General features: G+C 46.5%; 3 protein-coding genes and 2 pseudogenes across 3 annotated transcripts in view; all 5 read left to right on the top strand.

Annotated features, from left to right (window-relative positions):
* Positions 1-1885, top strand: part of LOC149102217 (uncharacterized) — a 5269-nt gene extending 3384 nt beyond the window's left edge. Inside the window, exon 3 of the mRNA XM_089274744.1 lies at positions 1-1885. This exon is cut by the window's left edge and continues 351 nt beyond it. Coding sequence (XP_089130870.1) covers positions 1-560 — 560 coding nt within the window. The 3' untranslated portion in view covers positions 561-1885.
* A 6347-nt stretch (positions 1886-8232) lies between these two features.
* On the top strand, positions 8233-10800 carry LOC149102216 (uncharacterized; annotated as a pseudogene).
* A 935-nt stretch (positions 10801-11735) lies between these two features.
* LOC149102215 (uncharacterized protein F54H12.2-like) lies at positions 11736-14583 on the top strand. Its single transcript, XM_089275212.1, has one exon. It carries the CDS (start codon positions 12645-12647, stop codon positions 14031-14033), a length of 1389 nt encoding a protein of 462 aa, XP_089131338.1. The 5' UTR covers positions 11736-12644; the 3' UTR covers positions 14034-14583.
* Positions 14584-15298: 715 nt separating this feature from the next.
* On the top strand, positions 15299-16012 carry LOC149102214 (uncharacterized; annotated as a pseudogene).
* Positions 16013-17624: 1612 nt separating this feature from the next.
* LOC149102213 (uncharacterized) lies at positions 17625-18587 on the top strand. Its single transcript, XM_089275170.1, has one exon. The coding sequence runs from the start codon at positions 17630-17632 to the stop codon at positions 18125-18127; it is 498 nt and encodes a 165-aa protein (XP_089131296.1). The 5' UTR covers positions 17625-17629; the 3' UTR covers positions 18128-18587.
* Positions 18588-19933: the final 1346 nt, after the last annotated feature.

Below are 19933 nucleotides of genomic sequence, written 5' to 3'. Positions count from 1 at the left end.
TAGCTCGATCTGAAGGATGGGCATTAAAGCAGGCGAAGAAAGCGTATCGCTTCAACGAAGAGCAGCGGCAATATCTTGAGGCAAAGTTTAACATTGGCCAGGAGAGCGGTACGAAGGTTGATGCGGAGACTGTTGCGAAAGAAATGCGGAGAGCACGAGCGTCCAATGGCGAGCGCCTGTTTCGAGTATCTGAATTCCTAACAGCTCAACAAGTGGCTTCTTTTTTCTCCCGAATAGCCGCGAAAATAAGGCAGCAAACCATCCCAGAAGATATTTCCGGCGATCCAGATATCATTGCGATGGAAGAGGAGCAAAACTTCTCTTCTGCAAAGGAGGCTGTGATGACCGCACTGAATGTCAAGCATCCTGTGAGTTACGACCAGTACAACATCTGTTCCATGGTCAAAGACAACACCCTGCGGAAACTCAAACTTGGGGTGTTAAAACTTCTCTGTGAAAACTTGAGCATCTCAATGCCACCTGATCAGCAGAAGAAAGCCCCTTACATCTCTCTTCTCGAAGATATTGTGAAAGATTGCTCCTGTTCTTTAACAACGTAACTTAAACAAAACCGAAGTAATGCCTGTTTGTAAAGGTCAATTAGATCAGGTTAACTAGATGGCCGTCGATACATTCTCTTGTTTCCCGATTAATGTCCACTGGTCGTTTATGGGTGGGGGTAGGGCAAGTCAATATTTGGATGTTAGTGTGGGGCATTTTTGACCAAAAGCAGAAAGATAAATTTTAAGAAAGCTCACTTCATGTTAGCGCGGCACACAACAAAAATAGGAAGTTTTCACTTGCCCGCGCGATCGACAAACGGTTGGAAAATCCTTCCAAAAGTGATGTAAGACTCTAAGACACTTGAAGCACTAGGAGATGGAACTGCCGTTGGCCCATAGGTGAAGGCGTCTGAAACCATGGCGGTCTCCCTCGGTCTAGTACTGATGATTGTGGTCCTCCCCGCTAAGTTGATTAATAAAAGTTTCCTTTACGTTTTAAATTCAATATGTTGACATCTTGACATCTGTAGTGACTATTTGAGTGGCAAAATTCCAAGCGGAAGTTAAGAAGAGGAGAGGGGGTCTACCTAAACGTCCAGTGGACGTTAAGCGGGGAACAAATGAATACATATGTTGACGTCTTCTAAATAGAGCACATCCGGGGATCATATTTAAGGACCTTTAAGGGGCTCCTTTGTCATCCAAGATTGTCTGCATTTTGTAACGGCCTCTTGCAACTATTTCTTATTTGAACGAGTACAGATTGGTCCAGATATCAGATCGCGAGTCGGAGCTGTGGTCTGCAACTCAAATTGTTGAAAATGCAAGAAAACAATGCGCGACAACCGAGCATCGTCGCTAAATTTGAAAACTGTACACTACAGTTGTGGGATTTGTGTATTTGTCTACAATATTGATATCACTAGTCAGACGGTGTTCTGTTTGGAAATGGAAGCAAGTATATAAGTACATTTCCGGTTAAGCTGTGATGTGTGATGTTTGGTGTTCAAACTTTGGCTTGGTTGAAGTAGTAGTCTACAGCGACCTTCCTACAATGGCAACTGTGTGGGAGGTTTCAAACCGAGATGCATGTACGTTAGATTCTGGAAACCAAACTTGTAAGTTTCAATGACATGTATCCGTTGTATTTTTCACCGAAAATATATTGATAAATAAAAGACCTTTATCTTCCCCAATCATGACTTATAAAGTTAAATGTAGACCGTTGTAAACTGTATATGAAGTTGAAGAGTCAAAAACAATCATCAGTCACGTAATAGCGTATTCAGTCTATTGCACTTGGAACATATATTTCAGACTGTTTCTTTACTTTTGTGTAACTTGTGAGTAATTGAAAGAAGAAATTGGAATAAACACTTGGATTAACCCCCTTTCTGTGTCTTCCCTGCAGATTATGGCCCAAATATTGAACAAAAGCAGACCAGTGTGCTCAACAATAGATTTCTTTGAACATACAGCATTATGCAAATTATGCAAAAGACTATCGCGAACTATTGATTTTTGGCTGTGAGAACCTTAATTACCCAGATTTCTTTTTTCGTATTGTTATAGTAGAAACGATACACTTTTGCACAGTAGCAGTCTTGACTCTACATCGGACATACCAAGATGTATTTGAAGCCCGTAAAGTTACGTAATTTTTGCCATTTTGCTAAATGCCTGATATAGCAATAATTCGACAGTCGACGGAACCCTTCAAAATGCGTGAAAAAATTAAAACTTCCTATTGTCAGATAGAAGAAAGGTGAAGCTCTTATGCTAAGTTTATCGCGTGTTCTAGAATTGTAAATTGTTTCATTACGAATACCGAGAACTCTGTCAATTTTCCCGATTTTTTGCATATTTAATGAGGTAAAAAGGTGTATTTTCGTTTTTTGCGAATTTCTTGAAGACCTTAAATTCTTAGAAAATCGGAATAAGATTTTCGCAAATAGTTCCCTGAAAGCTTTCTTAAGGCAAAGTTTCAGGGTTTTCGATTTTTTGAACTTGGCCAGTGATTCTCGACATAAAGAGTCAGTGACTCTTAAGATTTATCAAATCTTTTTACTGAAACTTGACCTCCCTTGCTGAAGGAGTAGCATTTGTATTTTCCTTCCGAAATGCTTGCTAATTTGCAGAGTTTACAAGTAGTGAAGCACGCTCATAGGGGCCGTAACCAATCAGCGTTCAGGGATGATACCACGTGACCTGTATATTCCCATATATTCTTTTAAATTTTTAAATCCAAGATGGCGCATTGAAAGGCAAAACATGGCGCCCGTGACGTCATCGCGCTCGCGCATGCCCAAATAAGGCGCGAACCAATGAGAGATGGTTAGAGTGTGTATAAAAAAGGTTGTGACTGTAGAGTTGGTATTATTTTTCGAGATCGTAAAGAAGATGTCATCGGAGGAGAACAAGAATACGACGGAGGAGGTGGAGATTCCCGCGAAAAACTTGCCGGACGAAACTCCGAGGAATGATTTTGCGGCGAGAGTGATGGCAGCTGTGGAGGATCATTTTCTCGGAAAGATTATGACTCGTGTGATTCGTGACAGTACGGATTACATCCTGAAAAAAGAAACGATGAAGCTGGCCGATGACGTGATGAGGTTCAGGAACGTCATGGGTAATAGGATGCAGGAGGACGAGTCTCTGGCGGATGGGGAACCAGTGCGTTTGGAGAAGATGCAGGAGAGTTTTGAGGCCGGATGGAAAGAGTGGAGGAGCGGCGGTGATAATAGAGAAGAGTTGGCTTACCAAGCATTTGTAAAAACGATGACGTCACCACCTGAGTGAAAAAACACAAGATTTTTAATGCCTATAAAAATTAAAGTTCATTTAACGAGAGAATGTACATGGTTTGTTGTGTGATTTTTTGCATCATCTTGAGGGCTTGGACGTCATTGGTTCCCAGGTGAACGAGGGATAACATCATTGTCTTTGGGGTGAGAAATTCTCCGTGAAAGCCTGAGGAGGATTCGAAAACGCGTCCGAAGGGCCAGACATCGGAGAGGTCTCTTCTCAGGTACCATGGGTAGGGAAAATGTTGGATGAGGAAGATGAGCATGACATCTTCGTCTGGGTGGGGTTTTTCCAAATAGATTTTACAGGCCAGGGGTCTCTATGGAAAAAAGGAGAAAAAATTACTGCCCCGGCCAGGAATCGAACCTGGGTTTCTGAGGCCACAACTCAATTATTTTAACCATTAGACCACCGAAGCGCTTACCTCTTTAGGACTTGTTTTTGAGTCTGTCATTGTAGGGTTCGCCGAAATTCACGGTTTTACAATGGGGGCAAACTCTTTGGCAGGGTTTCAGCCACCAATTGTTGAGGGCTCTACAAGTTCCGTGATAGAATTCGTGGCAACACGTGGTAAGGAAATAGTTGTCGATACCGTATTTGTGAGTGTATACTTCACTACACCAAAGACATCTTGGGTTAGGAAATGACATGAGTCTGAAATAGAACAAACATTTTTTATTGGACACTACTTGTTATTACAGGATGGGACGTGTGCACGATCCTAATGACCTGCGCCCTTTTTCATAGAAACGATTTGACATGATTGACACGTGACATGGCTTCTTCATAGTGGTTTCCCAGAAAGATGGGATCGTAACGGGTGGTCTCGTCATTGTAGTACATGCCATAGATGGCCCCACAACAGGTTACCCAGACGCTTCCTAGTCCCCAGGCTTCTTTGAGGGGTCCCTTGATTGGGTAGACGAATTTGTCGTGGGTCCCGTGTTCGCTCAATTTTAGGAGAGGTGTGCGGCAGCATGGACGCGATTGTTTGCATACGTAACAGTTTTCCATTCTAAAAAAACGTAAAAAATTACAGTAGTTCTCTGTATGCGTTGAGGGCCCAGTTTACATCCTTCACAAGATCTTTCAAGTCGGTTTGACCTAAAACCCCCATCTGCACTTCTAGTAACAGAAGATCGATTTCATCTAACACCACACCAATAAAACCTAATAAGTTCTGCAGGTCACTGTACAATGGGGTCCCACAATTCTCCTTCTCGCTCTCTAGCCATTCTCGCACACACTTTCCCAAAGTGGACGTCTTCTCATTGCATCTATCTAAGGTCTCCATGCTATACTAACTTGATTCCAACAGCAACAGCAATAGCAACAGTCTTTTTTATCGGCGCTCATACAAGTTGAAAAACTCAGAGTGCCGTGAACGGTTCGACCCGCTTCTTTTATACACACGTAAAAACTGGATCCAGTCTCCGACCGTGGGGCATGGCAGGGGGATACCCCCTATCCCCTGGGTCTACTCCGCACACGTGACTTAAGCTTGATCTGTGATTGGTGGATTGGATCTGCATAAAGCGAATAGGCGTCGTCCGCTCTTCACTCTTAGTTTTTTCAGACTTGTATTGAGCGTCACTATGGCTTTGAGAGAGAGGCATCTTCAGAACAATTTCCGACCGAGAAAGCCTGACATAACCTACGAGGAGGCAATCAATAGGATGGATGACGACTGGGTTCGTTTTTACGAAGACATGGATTTCCCAGTACGAGATTTGTTTGCGGATCGTCGTTGGTTAATAAGATTCAAAGACTCGAGCCAGTTGGAGGTGATGCTCCACCAAGTACTATTCTTCATGGACGAGCAACGGGAGAATTGGACCAGAAGCCGGCGTCAATACCGCATCATTGAGAAAGTGTTCTCGAGAACATTGTTTAATGCGATCCTTTCTATTCGCAAGAACATTTTGTGGAACCTGAAAGTGAAGCCGCCTGTTGACAGAGTGACATTTCACCGGATGATGTTGTGCTATCAATTTGACCCGTTCCAGACTCACTGGACTCAGACACAGAAGAACACGGCTAGACGCTATATCAATGTCATTAATTTTTATTATGGAGTTTTCAACAAATGTGATCAAAATACAATGCGATCGATGATCGATGCGGAAGACAAACTACCCAACGTGTAAAAAAAATATGAATAAAAAACTGTGCTTTTTAAATTGGTTTCTGTCCATTCACTATGTCTTCGGAACTTTGTCCATGGATCAGTCTGGCTTCGGCGATCCCTCGTGGGGGTTCGTTGATCCATTGAAAGAACTTGCAGGTGCGCTTGGAACACTTGAGATAGAGTCCGTCTGGGTTGGCAGCTGAGTGGGAGGTGGCTAAGACCAGGGACTTGTTGCATAGACATCGGAAACGGGCTGGGTCGATGCTCTTGTAGCATGGGTGTGTCTGTTCGGCGACGCGTTGCAAGTAGGCGCTCACTTCACTAGCACCACAGTTCACATAACACTTGGTGTAGAATCTGGCAGAGGGGCATCGGTAATACTCCCAGGTACTACCGTCGGGGGTTTGTACACTCCCGAATTTCATGGGTACCCAACAGCGCGGGCAGGTGTGATCTTGTTTTTTCAGTTGGTCCAGGAACTGATCGGGGTCGAATTCCTCCAACACTTGTACTTCGGTGAATTCTCCTTTGTCGTCCACTTCAGGTGGCACTTCTACTATGACGTTGTCTTTCTTGAATTTGTCGAGTCCTATCAGTGGCATGACTCCGCCTTGAATGGCGGGTAGCTTTGAGTCTATGATTTTTAATGAAAAAATGAGTTAGTATCCCAATTGAGTGTTTTCTCGTAGCATTGTTTCCAGGATGTGTGTGGTTTTTCGCAGGTTTTTTGGGGTCAGTCTTTGTCTTCTACGGTAATGTTTACTTTTCATTTCGCTTTTGGCTTCTTGACGTTTGATTGAAAAGACGCTCCAGGGTTCAGAGAAGCCTTTGAGAGGTACGGTGGTCCAACTGACAGAGTCCGATGTGATCTCTTTGAGGAGTACGCGTTCTTTGAAACGTATTCTAGAACGAGGTTTTTTGAATAGCCATCTATCTAATGTGGACTGTAGTTTACCTTCTCTCTTGGGGATATCCAGTTTCAGTTTCTTGCGAGCCTCCTTCTTTTTGGATGATTTTCTTTTGTTTTTTGGGACCTCTTCGGGTTCGACGAGTGAATCCATAACACCCGCGAGACGTGTCATGCGATTTTTTAAAAATGACTCGTGCTGTGATGTGTGGGTCGATTTTATAGACGGTTACTTACCAATCGTAGACGTGTCAGGTGATGTGATCATGTGCTACTCTTCATTGTGATTGGTTTTGTGAAAAATAGCGCGTGATCAGTGAAAGTACGTGTACTGAGTGAAAGTGGAGGTACGGCGCAGGTATAAAAGGAGCACGCTTCTCGGGTTGAGAATCATTCTTGACTTGCTCGTGTTGCGGTGATGACTCATAGAGTTTTGAATGGGAGAGACGTGGAAGAGATCGTGCAAGATCTTAGACAAGAGTTGAATCGAGCTTCTAAGATTTTGGAGAGAATCGAAGAAGGCGAAAGACCATTACATGTGAAGATATTTGACTTGGAGTTACATCTTGTCTCCCCTTTGTACTATAGGCTTCAGAAGCACTTGATAGACTGGTGCGACAGGGAGAGCTATCCTCATTTGTCGGGTTTGGAGATCACGACGCTAGCGGATCAAGAAGGAAAGAAGTTTAACGAGGCCGTCGGAGAGAGTGTCTAAGATGACTTACTACAGCAACTCTAACCAGATTCGGGAACTAGTGAAGCAGATTGCAGATGAGAAGGTAGAACCTTTGGGATCTATCGATGACTTGTCGAACGTGAACGTGTACATTTTTGACAATCTCTTTGAACCGTAAGGGAAATTACCCGAAGGTACGTGGCCTTTTGATCTCTTGATGAGACGTCGTCCTGACTGGAGTGGTATGATTTTGGAGTTGATGAGGAAGAATGAAGGGGTGTATCTGTTCTGTGGTGAGTGGTGTCGTGTGCTGTACAGAAAAGGCTTTAACGATTTCAGATTTATTCATAGTCGGGATCCTGTCCTGGATGCAGAGCGTACCTGTTTGATTGCCACACAGAACATCACGTACATGATGCGTGAAGCCATCCGTGATCTGTTTGAACCCTTGCGGCTCGCTCGTGACGTGGCACGTCGTGTGTTGGAGGCAGACGAGAGTCCCAAGGTGAAGTCGTTACTGACTTTCAACAAGGGTGAGCACAGGGAAACTTGTCTGAAGTTGGAAGAGTTGATCAGTGAGATCATGCGTCAACGTGATATGTGGAAGGATCGGTTTTTCTTTCGTGCCATTAACGTTGATAGGGATGAACTGTGTGGTGTTTGTAAAGAGGGAATGCGTCAGGCATTTTATGTGAATGGAGACGAAGAGGAAGCCCTGAAATGGAGACCCGGTAAAGGGGATTGTTTTTGGAAAAATTGTAGATATTATTCCATGGATTCCTTCGAGGAAGAATACGATGAGGAGTATCACAAAGATTGTAAGAACATGAAACTGTCTGATGACGTGTCGTCCGATGACGACGAAGTGTATACTACTCAGTAGTCTTTCGCCTTCTTTGAACCAATCAGATTTGTAGTTTCGTAAAAACCAATCGGGCACGACGTTTTGTAACTATAAGAAATTTGAAATAAAATTGGGTTGAATCATTTTTACCATGTCTCAAGCATTGAGTCGGTTGATCTCGAGAGTGTGTTCGAACATGGCCGATCGATGGAGTTGGTTCACCTTGTGTTCCTGGTGCGCTAGAGTCCATTCGAGATACGGCGGTGAACCCGTACCCGACACTTTCAGTGATTCGCCCTTGGAGGTGTTTGACGACACGGATGTCAAACCCAACGTGATGCGTTTTGTGGCTTATATCTTGTGGTTGAAACAGCAACCCGATTCATTTAAGAAGTATCTCGATGTACGCGAGCAACGTTTTGAGTTGTGGAGACAGTGCGTTTACAAACTTTGGCGATTATGAAGAAGAAAAGTCAAAGGAAGAAACTTTCGACCGGGACGTTACTGGGACGGTATCGGGATCCCTCCAGACCCGGTAGTCAGGGCGGTCTGACGCGATTCGCAAAGGCCAATAAGATCTCGGTACGACGTGCTCGTGAGGTCTTGCAACGGGATTTGGGGTACACGTTGCACAAACCCAGACGTCGTCGGTTTCCCACGGTACCGGTCGTGGTGTTCGGAATCGACGAGCAGTGGACAGCCGACTTGATCGAGGTGATCAATATCGCCAGGTACAATCGAGGGTATCGTTATCTCTGACGGTGGTGGACGTGTTTTCCAAGCACGCCTGGGTCCAACCCTTGAAAAACAAGACGGGTAAAGCGGTGACGGAAGCCATGGCTAAGATCTTGAAGGGAGGTAGAAAACCCATCAATCTTAAGACGGACGACGGGAAGGAATTCTACAACAAGACGTTTCAGGATTTGATGAAACAGAAAGGCATTCATCATTTTTCGACCCGTGGGGATACGAAATCTAGTGTGGTGGAACGTTTCAATCGAACCTTGAAAGATACCGGTACTTCACCGTGCAGAATACGTTGAACTTTGTGCCCGTTTGCAAAAGGTGACCGTGGAAGACGACGATCTGTTCCGCATCGACAAGATCGTCAAACGAAAAGGGGATAAAGTCTTGGTACGTTGGAAAGGTTGGCCAGTCAAGTACGACAGTTGGTTGGATAAAAAAGACGTGCTCGTGAAAAAGACAAAAAAATGAAAGAGTTTTACGTGCAGTTGCTGAGCAATGCCAGTACGAACGAGTTTCCAGACAACAAGGCCAACAGTTTCAAGAATCGTCTGCCTTACCCACTCATGTTTGACGACAAGGAATGGAAAGTGGGATTGGTGAGCATTTCTTACCCGATACCCCCGTCACGACCGCATCAAGTACCCAAGCATTAAGCGCACGACTTTGACGATGACGATATGTTGTGTAATTTTGAGTGGACCATTGAAACGTTTCTCAGGACATCCGATGGTTCGTGGGCTCCGGGGCGTTACCGTGTGCCATTTCACGTCACCGGGAAGGAACTTAACCAAGACCGACACAAGGTGACGAGTGGCAGATCTCTCATGCAATACCTCATCAATCGTTTTCACGAACGCTTGTATCATTATATGGATCGTTCAGGTGAAAGTCTACGAGCTCCGGACGGGAAAAAATACTACCCCGTGTTTAGATGGGAGGGGAATGATTTGATTCTGGACAACACCGACACGTTCCTCAACGAATCCGGAGACAGAGAACGTCCCAGAGTGAGGTTTGGTCCTCAACTGGTCAAGACGATGGGTTGGATTAACGAGGAATCGTATTACTCCGTTCACATGACTATGAATATGATCAAAATGTTCCAAAACGACACCGTCCCAGCCGATTTCAAGAAAGACTGGAGCAACCATGACGTCACTCGCACCCAGGACTTTTGGGATTTGAGCAGCGCCGGGGTGTTACAGCTCAGTCCCTATTGCAACTGGCGCTTCAGTTACCTGGACGAGGAATACGCGAAGGTCTATCAGGGAGTCAGCGTCTATCCGGACCTCCCTCATCCTCGTAGTCCCATGTACCTGTATTCGAATGTAGGACGAAGCACGATCACGGGGAATCGAGTGACGGACCTATTGAGAGAAGTACCCCACGACCCTACCAAGATGACGTACGAACCTTCTCAGATTCAATATAAGCCAGTACGCAGCAATGTTTTAGATATAGTGGACATGCAATTGGCCGAGAACGACGGACAACTGGTGGACTTTGCCTCGGGCGTGACCTCGGTGACATTGCGCTTTAAGGATGAATGAGTCTCCCGGGGACCTTTACGTGCAGTTGATGAGCAATGCCAGTACGAAGGAGCTCCCAGACAACAAGGCCAACAGTTTCAAGAATCGTTTGCCGCACCCGTTACAGTTGAGAGAATCGGGATGGAAAGTGGGTATCAGTGACATCTCTTTTCCGTCCGCTGTTCGTAAACTGGACTTGAAAGATTCTCTTCTGTTTGAAATCTGGTGGATCGTGATGGTGGACCCAAAAATCAACCTATACTCTCGAGTCGCTGGAGTGACAAGAGAAAGTGATTTGGAATTCACACCGAGGACTGGTACCGGGTTCATGAACATGATACGAGATCGATACATGTGGAGGTTTAGGAAGCAATCGGGGGTCGACGTGACAATGTTCAAGAAAAAGGCCAAACCAGACGATCCCACCGAATTGCTGTACACGGTCATGCATCGGGCTGAGAGTGGAGAATGTGTCCTCGACAACTCGAGAACGTGCACCTCCCTCGAAATCAATAGTAAGCGCGTCTACCCCCAGATGTCCATTGGGATCGAATTGGCCAAGAAGATGAAATGGGTCAAGATGGGAACGTTGGATAATGGATAACCGGGTTACGTCTTGGGACCCAACTTGAGAAAAGATTTTCCCACGGAAGTCATACCCACTGCCTTTGACTTGGTGATGCCTAGATATAATGGAGAAGACATTTTTTACAAGATCGACCCGGACGCATTACATCTGAGTTGTTACGTCAATTGGGTTTTCATGGACCTGGATCGTAGTTACGAAGAAGCGTTTGGTAACAATCGTCGTTCTTTGTTCGTGTATTCGAATGTGGGACAGAGTATGGTGACGGGAAATCAAGTCACGGATCTGTTGAAACAAGTTCATTACGATCCGGATGTCGTAGACTTTCAGCCTAGACACATCCTATATCTACCAGTGCGCACGACCGTCTTGGACATTGTTGAGACGCAAATGTCTGAGAATGACGGTCAACTGGTGAACTTTGCTTCGGGTGTGACAACGGTCACGTTGCATTTCAAAAGAAAAGATGAGTGAATTTTACGTCAGCTTACCCAGTCACAGTAGTAAGAGCGAGTTTCCAGAGAACAAGGCGAACCATTTCAAGATCAGGTTACCCAATCCCATACGCTTGGAGGGACAAGGATGGAAAGTGGGAATGAGTAGCATCGCTATTCCGGATGCCCATGTGACTCTTCCTTCCTTCAACACTTCTGAGAATAGAAAAGTCACCTTGGCCTATTACTCGTGGCGACGACTAGATACGACTGCTAGATATACGCCGGGATCAGCTTACTTCGATACGGATGATATCAAAGAGGTGTTCCATGATCGCCTATTTCGAGAAACAACGCATCTTCAAAGATTCGGGACCCAAATTAGGAGCCAAATATGTCACGCGTGATGGTAAAAGAACCTACATCAAGTTCAAGTGGGAAGGTGAAGAATTGGTCACGGACAACGAAAACACCCTTCGTCCTCAGAACATAGACTTTCCGGCATTGAACATCTATTATGAACTGGCTGAGAAAATGGGGTGGGTCAAAAAGAATGGCGGTGGTTACGAACTGGGACCTAACTTGCAGATCGAATTCTTCAAAGATGAAATTCCTGAACTTGGTTACATGCCTCTCCATGCGGACATAAAAGACGAGGATGGAATACCTGTTTTTTGGACGGTCTCCGAATATTTACCAGAACATGCTTATTTGAAACTCAGCATCAATTGCAATTGGCGTTTTCTGAACCTGAACAAAGCTTTCGAAGTCGCAGCGGGAAGCAGTTCGCGTTCCTTGTTCGTCTACTCCAACGTGGGAGGAAGTATCGTGGTGGGGAATCAAGTCACAGACTTACTGAGAGAGGTCAACTTGATTCGAAGAGGTGCTGGTGTTCAGTATTTCGAGCATTATCACATTTAATATATTCCCGTGCGCAAAGAAGTCATTGACATTATAGAAGTGCAAGTGGCTGAGACAACTGGAGAACTGGTGACATTTGGAGCTGGCAATACGATCTTGACGTTACACTTTAAGAAATAATGATCGGTGGAACACTAGTAAGATTTCATCCCGACAAAATTAATCAATCTGGAGACGGATTCGGGGCGACCTGGAAAGGTATCAAGAAACGAGGTCCTGCCATTCTCAGAGACGTTTTGACCGAGACGGCCATGGAGGGTCTGAAAGGTTTAAATGCGGGTGGTAAAGGAAAAAAGCCCAATTGGGCAGGTGAACTCGCAGGGGTCAAGAGAGGAGCGACAAGGGCCGTGAAACGTAAAGCGACTCAAGAGATCAAGCGAGCGTTGTCCAAAAAAGTGAGAAAAGACCTATTTGGAGTATGATTCCCATTTACTCGAGGCGCGTGAGACGTATCCCATTACGACGAACGTATAAAGGCGGTTCGATATTCCAAACACGATCAAAACTTCCAAACTATCGTTGGGTACAGTACGCACTGAGAAGGAAACGACGACGACGTAGACGATGACGGACATGGTGGCTCATGCCAGGTCGGCGGGGGTTCGTAACCCCCGCCTGGACATGTTCAAGGTCCCTCCCACGGATCTGAGCATGTCGTCTCGACGTGTGGTGAGAATCAACCCGTTCAATACGGGGATCAACCCTGTGACTTTCCAAGTCGATCCGCAAGAAGACTTTATCGACTTGAACGAGAACTTCTTTGAAGTGGAATTGACCGTCAAGAAAAGTAACAATACGAATCTGCTAACAGCGGATGTCCTGGGACTCGCCAACAATCTGGCCAACACCCTCTTCGAGCAGATCAATGTGAGATTGAATGGCACTCTCATCAGCTCCCAGACAGACACTTACCACTACAAAGCCTACATCGAGACACTGTTGAACCACGACCGAGACGACGGTGAAACGATCTTGACACCCAATGGGTGGTACAATTGTCTCGGTGTACCCGACGACGGAGATGCCGATGAATTGACAGCCAATCAGCTGAATTTTGCTGCTCCTCACACTGATTATACTGCTTTACCACAAGACCTCAAGAACCTAGTCCTGGGAAGATCCCAGTTTCTAGATGGAGAAGCAGTGACTTTGAGGTTCAAACCTTACCTGGAAGTGTTTCATCTCAGCAAGTTACTGGTACCTGGTGTGCAGATCCAGATCGACATGTACTTCAATGCCCCAGCTCTGTGGACAATCCAATGGGATGGCGCCAGTACTCTCAGACTGACTGAAGCCGACGTGAATGTGAGATTGTTCCTGTCCCAAGTGAGAGTGACTCCGTTGGTGTACCGAGAAATCATGTCCAACGTGAAAAGTGGAAGAGTGGTCACTTACCTCACGGTGAGAGGTGAAATTCGCACCTACTCCCATCCCAATGACAATCGTCATTTTGAGTGCAGCAATCCCTTCCACAATCAGCTACCTAATCGGTTAGTGGTGCTGTTGATGAAACAAGCAGCCTTCAATGGAACCATCACTGAGAGTACGTTCAATTTTGGAAAATTCAATTTCGCTTCCATCAAACAATTGGTGAGAGGTGAAGAGTATCCCTACGAGAGATTGGAGCTCAAACACGATGGGGACAGTAAAGATCAGAGAGGCTACTACAGATTCCTCCAAGCCTCAGGAGCTTTGTGTAGGGGAAAAGGAAACATGGTCAGAAAAGAGGACTGGGGGCACGGCAAGAGATGCAACATGTTTGTATTTGACAACACAGCCAACGGATGTTTGGACAGTCCAGTGTTGAACCCCAAGCAGTCAGGCGAGCTGCGTCTGGTGATCGATTTTGGAGCCAACCCAGGAGAAAACCTGACCATCTTGTTGTACGGCGAATTCGAGAACTTGCTGGAGATCAACGAGAACCGAGTCGTCACCTACGACGTGTACCAATGAGAAAATGGAGAAAGTAGCCTTGAATAATTTTCAATTGGATCATTTGGCACGAACGAATCCGTCACTCCGCTGTGTTTTTTACGGAACGGTACCTTGCGATCGGCTTCCCAAGACACTGCCTCAAGAAGGACCGACTGCTTACATCGTGAACACGGACCCTCACGATAAACCGGGCATGCATTGGATCGCTTTGTGGGCCGACAAGGACAAGTGTGAGATCCTGGACAGTTACGGCCTCCCGTTGGACGTGTACGGAACCGCCGAACCGATCCGAGAATGGTTGGACCGTCATTTCAAGTTCCATATTTTCACGGCAAGAGTTTACAGTCACTCTTCAGTCAGGGTTGCGGTGACTACGCCCTGATGTTCCTGATCGACCGAGCCGAAGGTCGTGACATGAACGCGTTCTTGGGTCGTTTTAAGAAAAACGAGTTTGTAGAGAACGATCGTAAAGTAGAACAGATGTTAAAACGTTTGATCGTGGACGAGTTGGTCTGGCGCAATATTTGTAAAACCCCGTGTCACCAGGACACGTGCGGTTCCTCTAGAGGAGTGCGTCATTTGTTAAAGTAAGCTGTTCGAATAAAAAAGTGTTCATTTTGAAAAAGATGTTGCGTGGCGAAGTCAGATGGTTCCCTCGATTCCTAGAACTGTGTCGAGACTATTGTCTCGACTTACCCTCGGATCATCCTCATCGACAGGTCCTGAAACGCATTTTAGATTGCGACAGTTATCGTCGAGTCCGATTCATACTTGATCAGGAAAAAGATCATTTACTTCGATACTACATTTTCCACCTGAGTATTAGAGCCAGACTTCAAACAGACGCTTGCAGAGATTATAAGTGATACCCGTACTGGCACGTCCCTCGATACGGCAATAAGTCCTTCCGACATCACTTTGCGAGTACATAAAAGGCGCGTACAAAATCCATTTGAGATTCACCTTTGCGATGAACGCAGAACTTCAAGAGCTATACAGCGCCTTAATGAACAGTCCTCAGAGACTTCAAGACGAGTACAACGCGAAACACAGTGTCCTTAACACCGGTGAGTTACCGTCCACGGTGACGACGCGCAGGAAACGAAAGATGCCAAAGTCCAAGAAGGGAAAAGCGTGGTAGGCCAAGAATTTCCAGGTGAAGAAATTCGTGAAACACAAGAGAGCGCCTGCCAAGAGTCGAGCCAAACCACCCATCTGTTTCAATCGTAGAACTACCCTCCTGAGTCTATTGAAACGCATCCCTGCTGTCAAGACCCCATTGGCTAAGATGTTTGGATAAAAACTGAGCGTCTCGCGACCGTTTACCATTTCAAGATCATGGAACGACGCAAAGCGTTTCAGTTTCACACCCCGTCGAGTTTGTTGATAGCGGGTCCGTCAGGTTGCGGTAAGACGGTGTTTACCACCAAACTGCTCTTGGAGAACGGCGGCTTGTTCCAAGAAAAACCGAAGAGTATTCATTACTGCTACGGATCGTGGCAAGATGGCTTCAAAGAGCTCAAGAAGGGAGGGGTAAAGTTTCACGAAGGTATCCCCGACAGCGAACAGTTACCACGATGGTTTCCTCGAGGGGTGTTTTGGTCCTGGACGATCTGATGGACGAGGGTGGCAACGACAAGGGCGTGTTGGATCTCTTCACCAAACACTCTCATCATCGGAACATTACTGTGATTTACTTGTGTCAGGATCTATTCTCTAACGGAAAATTCGCCAAGACCATTTCCCGCAACGCTCATTACATCGCGGCCTTCAAGAACCCGCGTGATCAGTTAGGGATACGAAATCTATTACTGTAATCGTTTCCCACACGATGGCAGGAAGTGTTGGATACGTTTCGAAAGGTCACCGATCGACCTTACGGTTACATGCTATTGGATCTTCATCCAGCCAGTCAGGACGATCAACGTGTCATCAGCCGCGTGTTAAAAGACGAGGGATTCATACGATGCCATCAGTTTGCGGCATCGTCATGTTGAGGAGCGAAGTCGAATGGTTTCCGCTGTTCATTCACCTATGTAAAAACAGACTCCATTACATCATGAATCCCAATGAAACGGACTACGAGCCGATGAGACAAGTCACAGAATGTGATAGTTATCGTCAAGTACGATCCATCCTGAATGCATATAATGGTGAGGGTTTCGAGAGTTTGGTTCATACACAACAAGTACTCGTTAAGAAGAAAATAGAAAGAGAGAAGAGAGATGAGTTCTGGCAGTGACGAATTCAATTTTGAAGCTCTGGACGATTATTCGCCGTGGGGGTCTCCGGTTCAAACGAGTACCCCAGTTCCAGCGGCAGCGGGTGTGGGCCTAAGCCTGAACACACCTTCACCACAGTCTTCACACCGCCACTGCCAGGGGCCTCGATAGGGGTACGCACAGCTAGCTCGGGCACGCCACGCGCCAATGTCACGACGGGTGTGGGTACCGCTGGCTCGGGTGCAGCACGCAGCAACGTCACGATGGGTGTGGGTACGTCACGTATGTTGCGTCGAATGGCAGGACGTTCTCCCACACCGACAGATGACAAACCTTTGGCAAGAGCTACTAGAGGAGGTAAACGACCGAGACGCGTACCACGTCAAAACACGCCATCGTCACCCAGTGATGCCGGAAGTCGTAGAAGAAGTAGCGCTAGTGGTAGTGGCGGTGGAAGAAGACGACGCAGAGGCGGAGGAGGCGGAGGAGGCGGAGGCGGAGGCGGAGGCGGAGGCGGAGGCGGAGGCGGAGGCGGAGGCGGAGGCGGAGGCGGAGGCGGAGGCGGAGGCGGAGGTGGAAGTAGTAGCGACTCCATACCTCCTTCGTCGGTGAGATCGGGTATTTCTCGAGGTGGTAGAAGAAGGCGAGGAACCCGTATTCTCAACCAAGCCCAGATGCAGCAACAACTGGAAGAGATTTTACGACAACAACAACAAACGGCCGCGGGTCGTCGCATTGCCGGTATCACGACCACCAACACGATCACGACCACCTATAAAAACGGACAACGTCCTACCGTGACTCGCAATTCGACCAGTGTACGTAACTGAGAACAACATGAGAAGACGTCGTCGACAGAAAAGGAGAAAGCAATGGGGTGGTGCTCTTGCGAGCGCCTTGTCCACGTTAGCACCCATCGGTAAAGGGGCTGCGATTGGATTGGTCAAAGCTTTGGGTAAATGCGCTGTGAAAACAGGAATACGAGCTGGAACGGCTGCTTCATTGGGTGCTGCAGGGGTAGGCGTTGGTCACGGGGTCGGAAAACTGTTGAGACGTAAGAAAAAACGACGGCCTCGCCGATAAAAAGATCGATTGTATGGCTAAACTACTCAATTTGAAGCAAGATGTTGAGGAGTGAAGTCAAGTGGTTCCCCTACTTCCTGCATCTATGCCGATGCTCTCGCTCTTACTGGGATGAGACCAGCATGGATCACGAAGACATGAAACGTATCGCGGACGAGTGCGATAGTTACAGACAAGTCCAGGATATCCTGAACCAGTCCGTAGAAACCACTTTCAAGGACGAGATCTGGGAATACGAGCAACAAGCTAAAAAAATCGAACGTACCGAAAGAAAGTTAGAAGCTATTTTGGACTGGTTAGAGGATAGTCATGCGTACGTCGGTCTGTTTATTGGATGAACCTTTCACCACCGTGGTGGAATTGGACTCGCTGAAACGTTTGGATGGGTTGTATGCTTTCTACCACAAGTATTGGTGGTGTCGAAGACAGATGTTTAGTTATTACAAATTGTGTAACGCCATTCTCAACGGACTGGCGTTACTGGTCCTGGCTGCCAGTATCATCTTGGGATCCGTGTGGAAAGATGGGTACACGGTGGTAGGATTGACGGCTTTTGCCACCTTACTGAAAGGATGGAACGATTTCAAGAAGTATTCGTTCAAGATGGACATGGCCAAATTCCCTTACATGACTTACGAAAAGACGCTGAGAGAACTTAGGAACTACGCTCTGGTTGGAGTGGAGGAATTGGATGGGTTTTTGACCAAGATGCAAACGTTGGACGACGTGGTGACGGATTTCACACCTCCTACTTACGACCGACACGTTCGAGACTACGAAAGACGATTTCGTCACGTTCCTCTATAAAAGTGCTACGTAATCGACTTCGTGCATCATTTACATCATGTACGTAAGACGAAGAAGGGTGAAAAGGAGGAAGAGGAAGAGACAGAAAGGTGGCATTTTTCCCCTGGCGGCCATCCTACCCGCTCTGATAGCAGGCGGTAAAGCCATTGCGTTGGGTGCTGCGTCGGGTGCCGCCGGTTACGGTGCCAAGAAAGCCCTCCAAGCCGCCACACGTAGAAGACGATAAATAGAAAGAGGATTCATGGAATCACTCCATTATTCGTTACTATGCAAGCTCGTAGGAGGAGGAAGAGGAGACAGAGAGGTGGGATGGCTAATTTGCTGAGAGCATCGGGTTTGGGTTCTCTGGCTGGACCATTCGGTTTATTGGACAAACATTTACATAAGAATAGGGGAAAAGTCGAAAGACTCTTACGTAAGATACCCTATCAATCCGCCTTCAAGCATCGAAGAAAGCGATAAAAAGAGTACACCAATCCACTCGTACGCAGACGTCAACGATGAAGCGGTTAAGACGACAACGTCATTTCTTGAAGAGCGTTCTGAAAGAAGCCAATCGAAATAAACGTCAGCAGATGTTGAAATACGCCGACAAAGATCAGATCAACGCCATCAGCGAGATGGTTCTCAATTTGCTGAAAAAGAGGATCCCCATCAACGCATTGACTTATGGGACACTGAAAAGACATAAAAAGGTTTTGCGAGAAGTGGGTAGACGCAAAAACTCCCTCAAGCGTCGAAGAGAACATCTCCTAAGTCAAAACGGAGCAGGGTTCTGGAGCGGATTACACGGTTGTTTTCGAGCATGTTGTGTACGGTGAAAGGACGCGACGAAGACGGTTACCCGCTAGAGGGTATCGACGTCTTACCCAATTTCCCATCGAGAGATAACCAAGAAGAGTCCATCATTCCTAAACTCGTGCAGTTGTTACAAGATGCCAATCGACGCGAAGCCCAATGGAAAGACTCGTCCGAGTACTGGAATAAGAGGTACCACATCTTGTATCAAGAGTATATGGCTTTAAAATTCAGTGACTTTTGCGAAACCTATCAAACGAAACGAGATACCACGCCGCCCGGTGGGTGCATAGAGTTGTGCAAGGAGTGCGATAAAGGCAAGCAAACCGTTTAAAGTCTTCGACTACAGTTGGAAAAGAAAGAAGAAACCATACGGTACTGGCAAGACTGTTACGAGACGGCCTTGAGAGAATTGTCCGAGTTTCCTGACACGACCTTGAGTCAGGTATGAACGAAGTCATGATGGTGCCCGTTCAAGAATTCAATCGATTGCAAGATTATTACAAGGGTCAGATCACCCAGAATGCCTTGTTGAACAAAGCGGGACGTTTGGCCGCCGAAAAACATCTCATCTTGAAAGACAGTCGCATCCCAGACAGCACGGCCGTCAAGATGACCAAACCCATAGTAACCGAAGAAAGTAAACTGGTGAAACGTATACGGACGGGTACACATGGTCCTATCTCGTACCAAGGGACGGCAGAACCCGAAGGCATGGCCGACGCACCCGTCGAAAGTCTGTTGAAACAGATCATCAAGGGAATCAACAAACAACCCGCAGCACGAGCCCCCGTTATCATCAAACAAGAAGCCGCTACACCTTCCACGTCAGGTCTTAAAAAGGAGCTTAAAACTCCCAAACCTCCCATTCCACCCAAACCATCCACAAGCAAGAAGCCACCCATTCCACCCAAACCAGCCACGTTAGGTAAAAAGGGGAGTAGTTTGAAAAAGAAAGTCTTGTCCGAAGCGCAAAAAGGCTTCTTAAGATCCATCGGTGTCGCCGAA

Source organism: Orbicella faveolata, unplaced genomic scaffold (genome assembly GCF_042242905.1).
Source record: "Orbicella faveolata isolate gen_17 unplaced genomic scaffold, um_ofav_v1 contig_36, whole genome shotgun sequence".
Classification (NCBI taxonomy): Eukaryota; Metazoa; Cnidaria; class Anthozoa; order Scleractinia; family Merulinidae; genus Orbicella; species Orbicella faveolata.
This window is presented reverse-complemented; position numbering and strand designations above follow the sequence as displayed.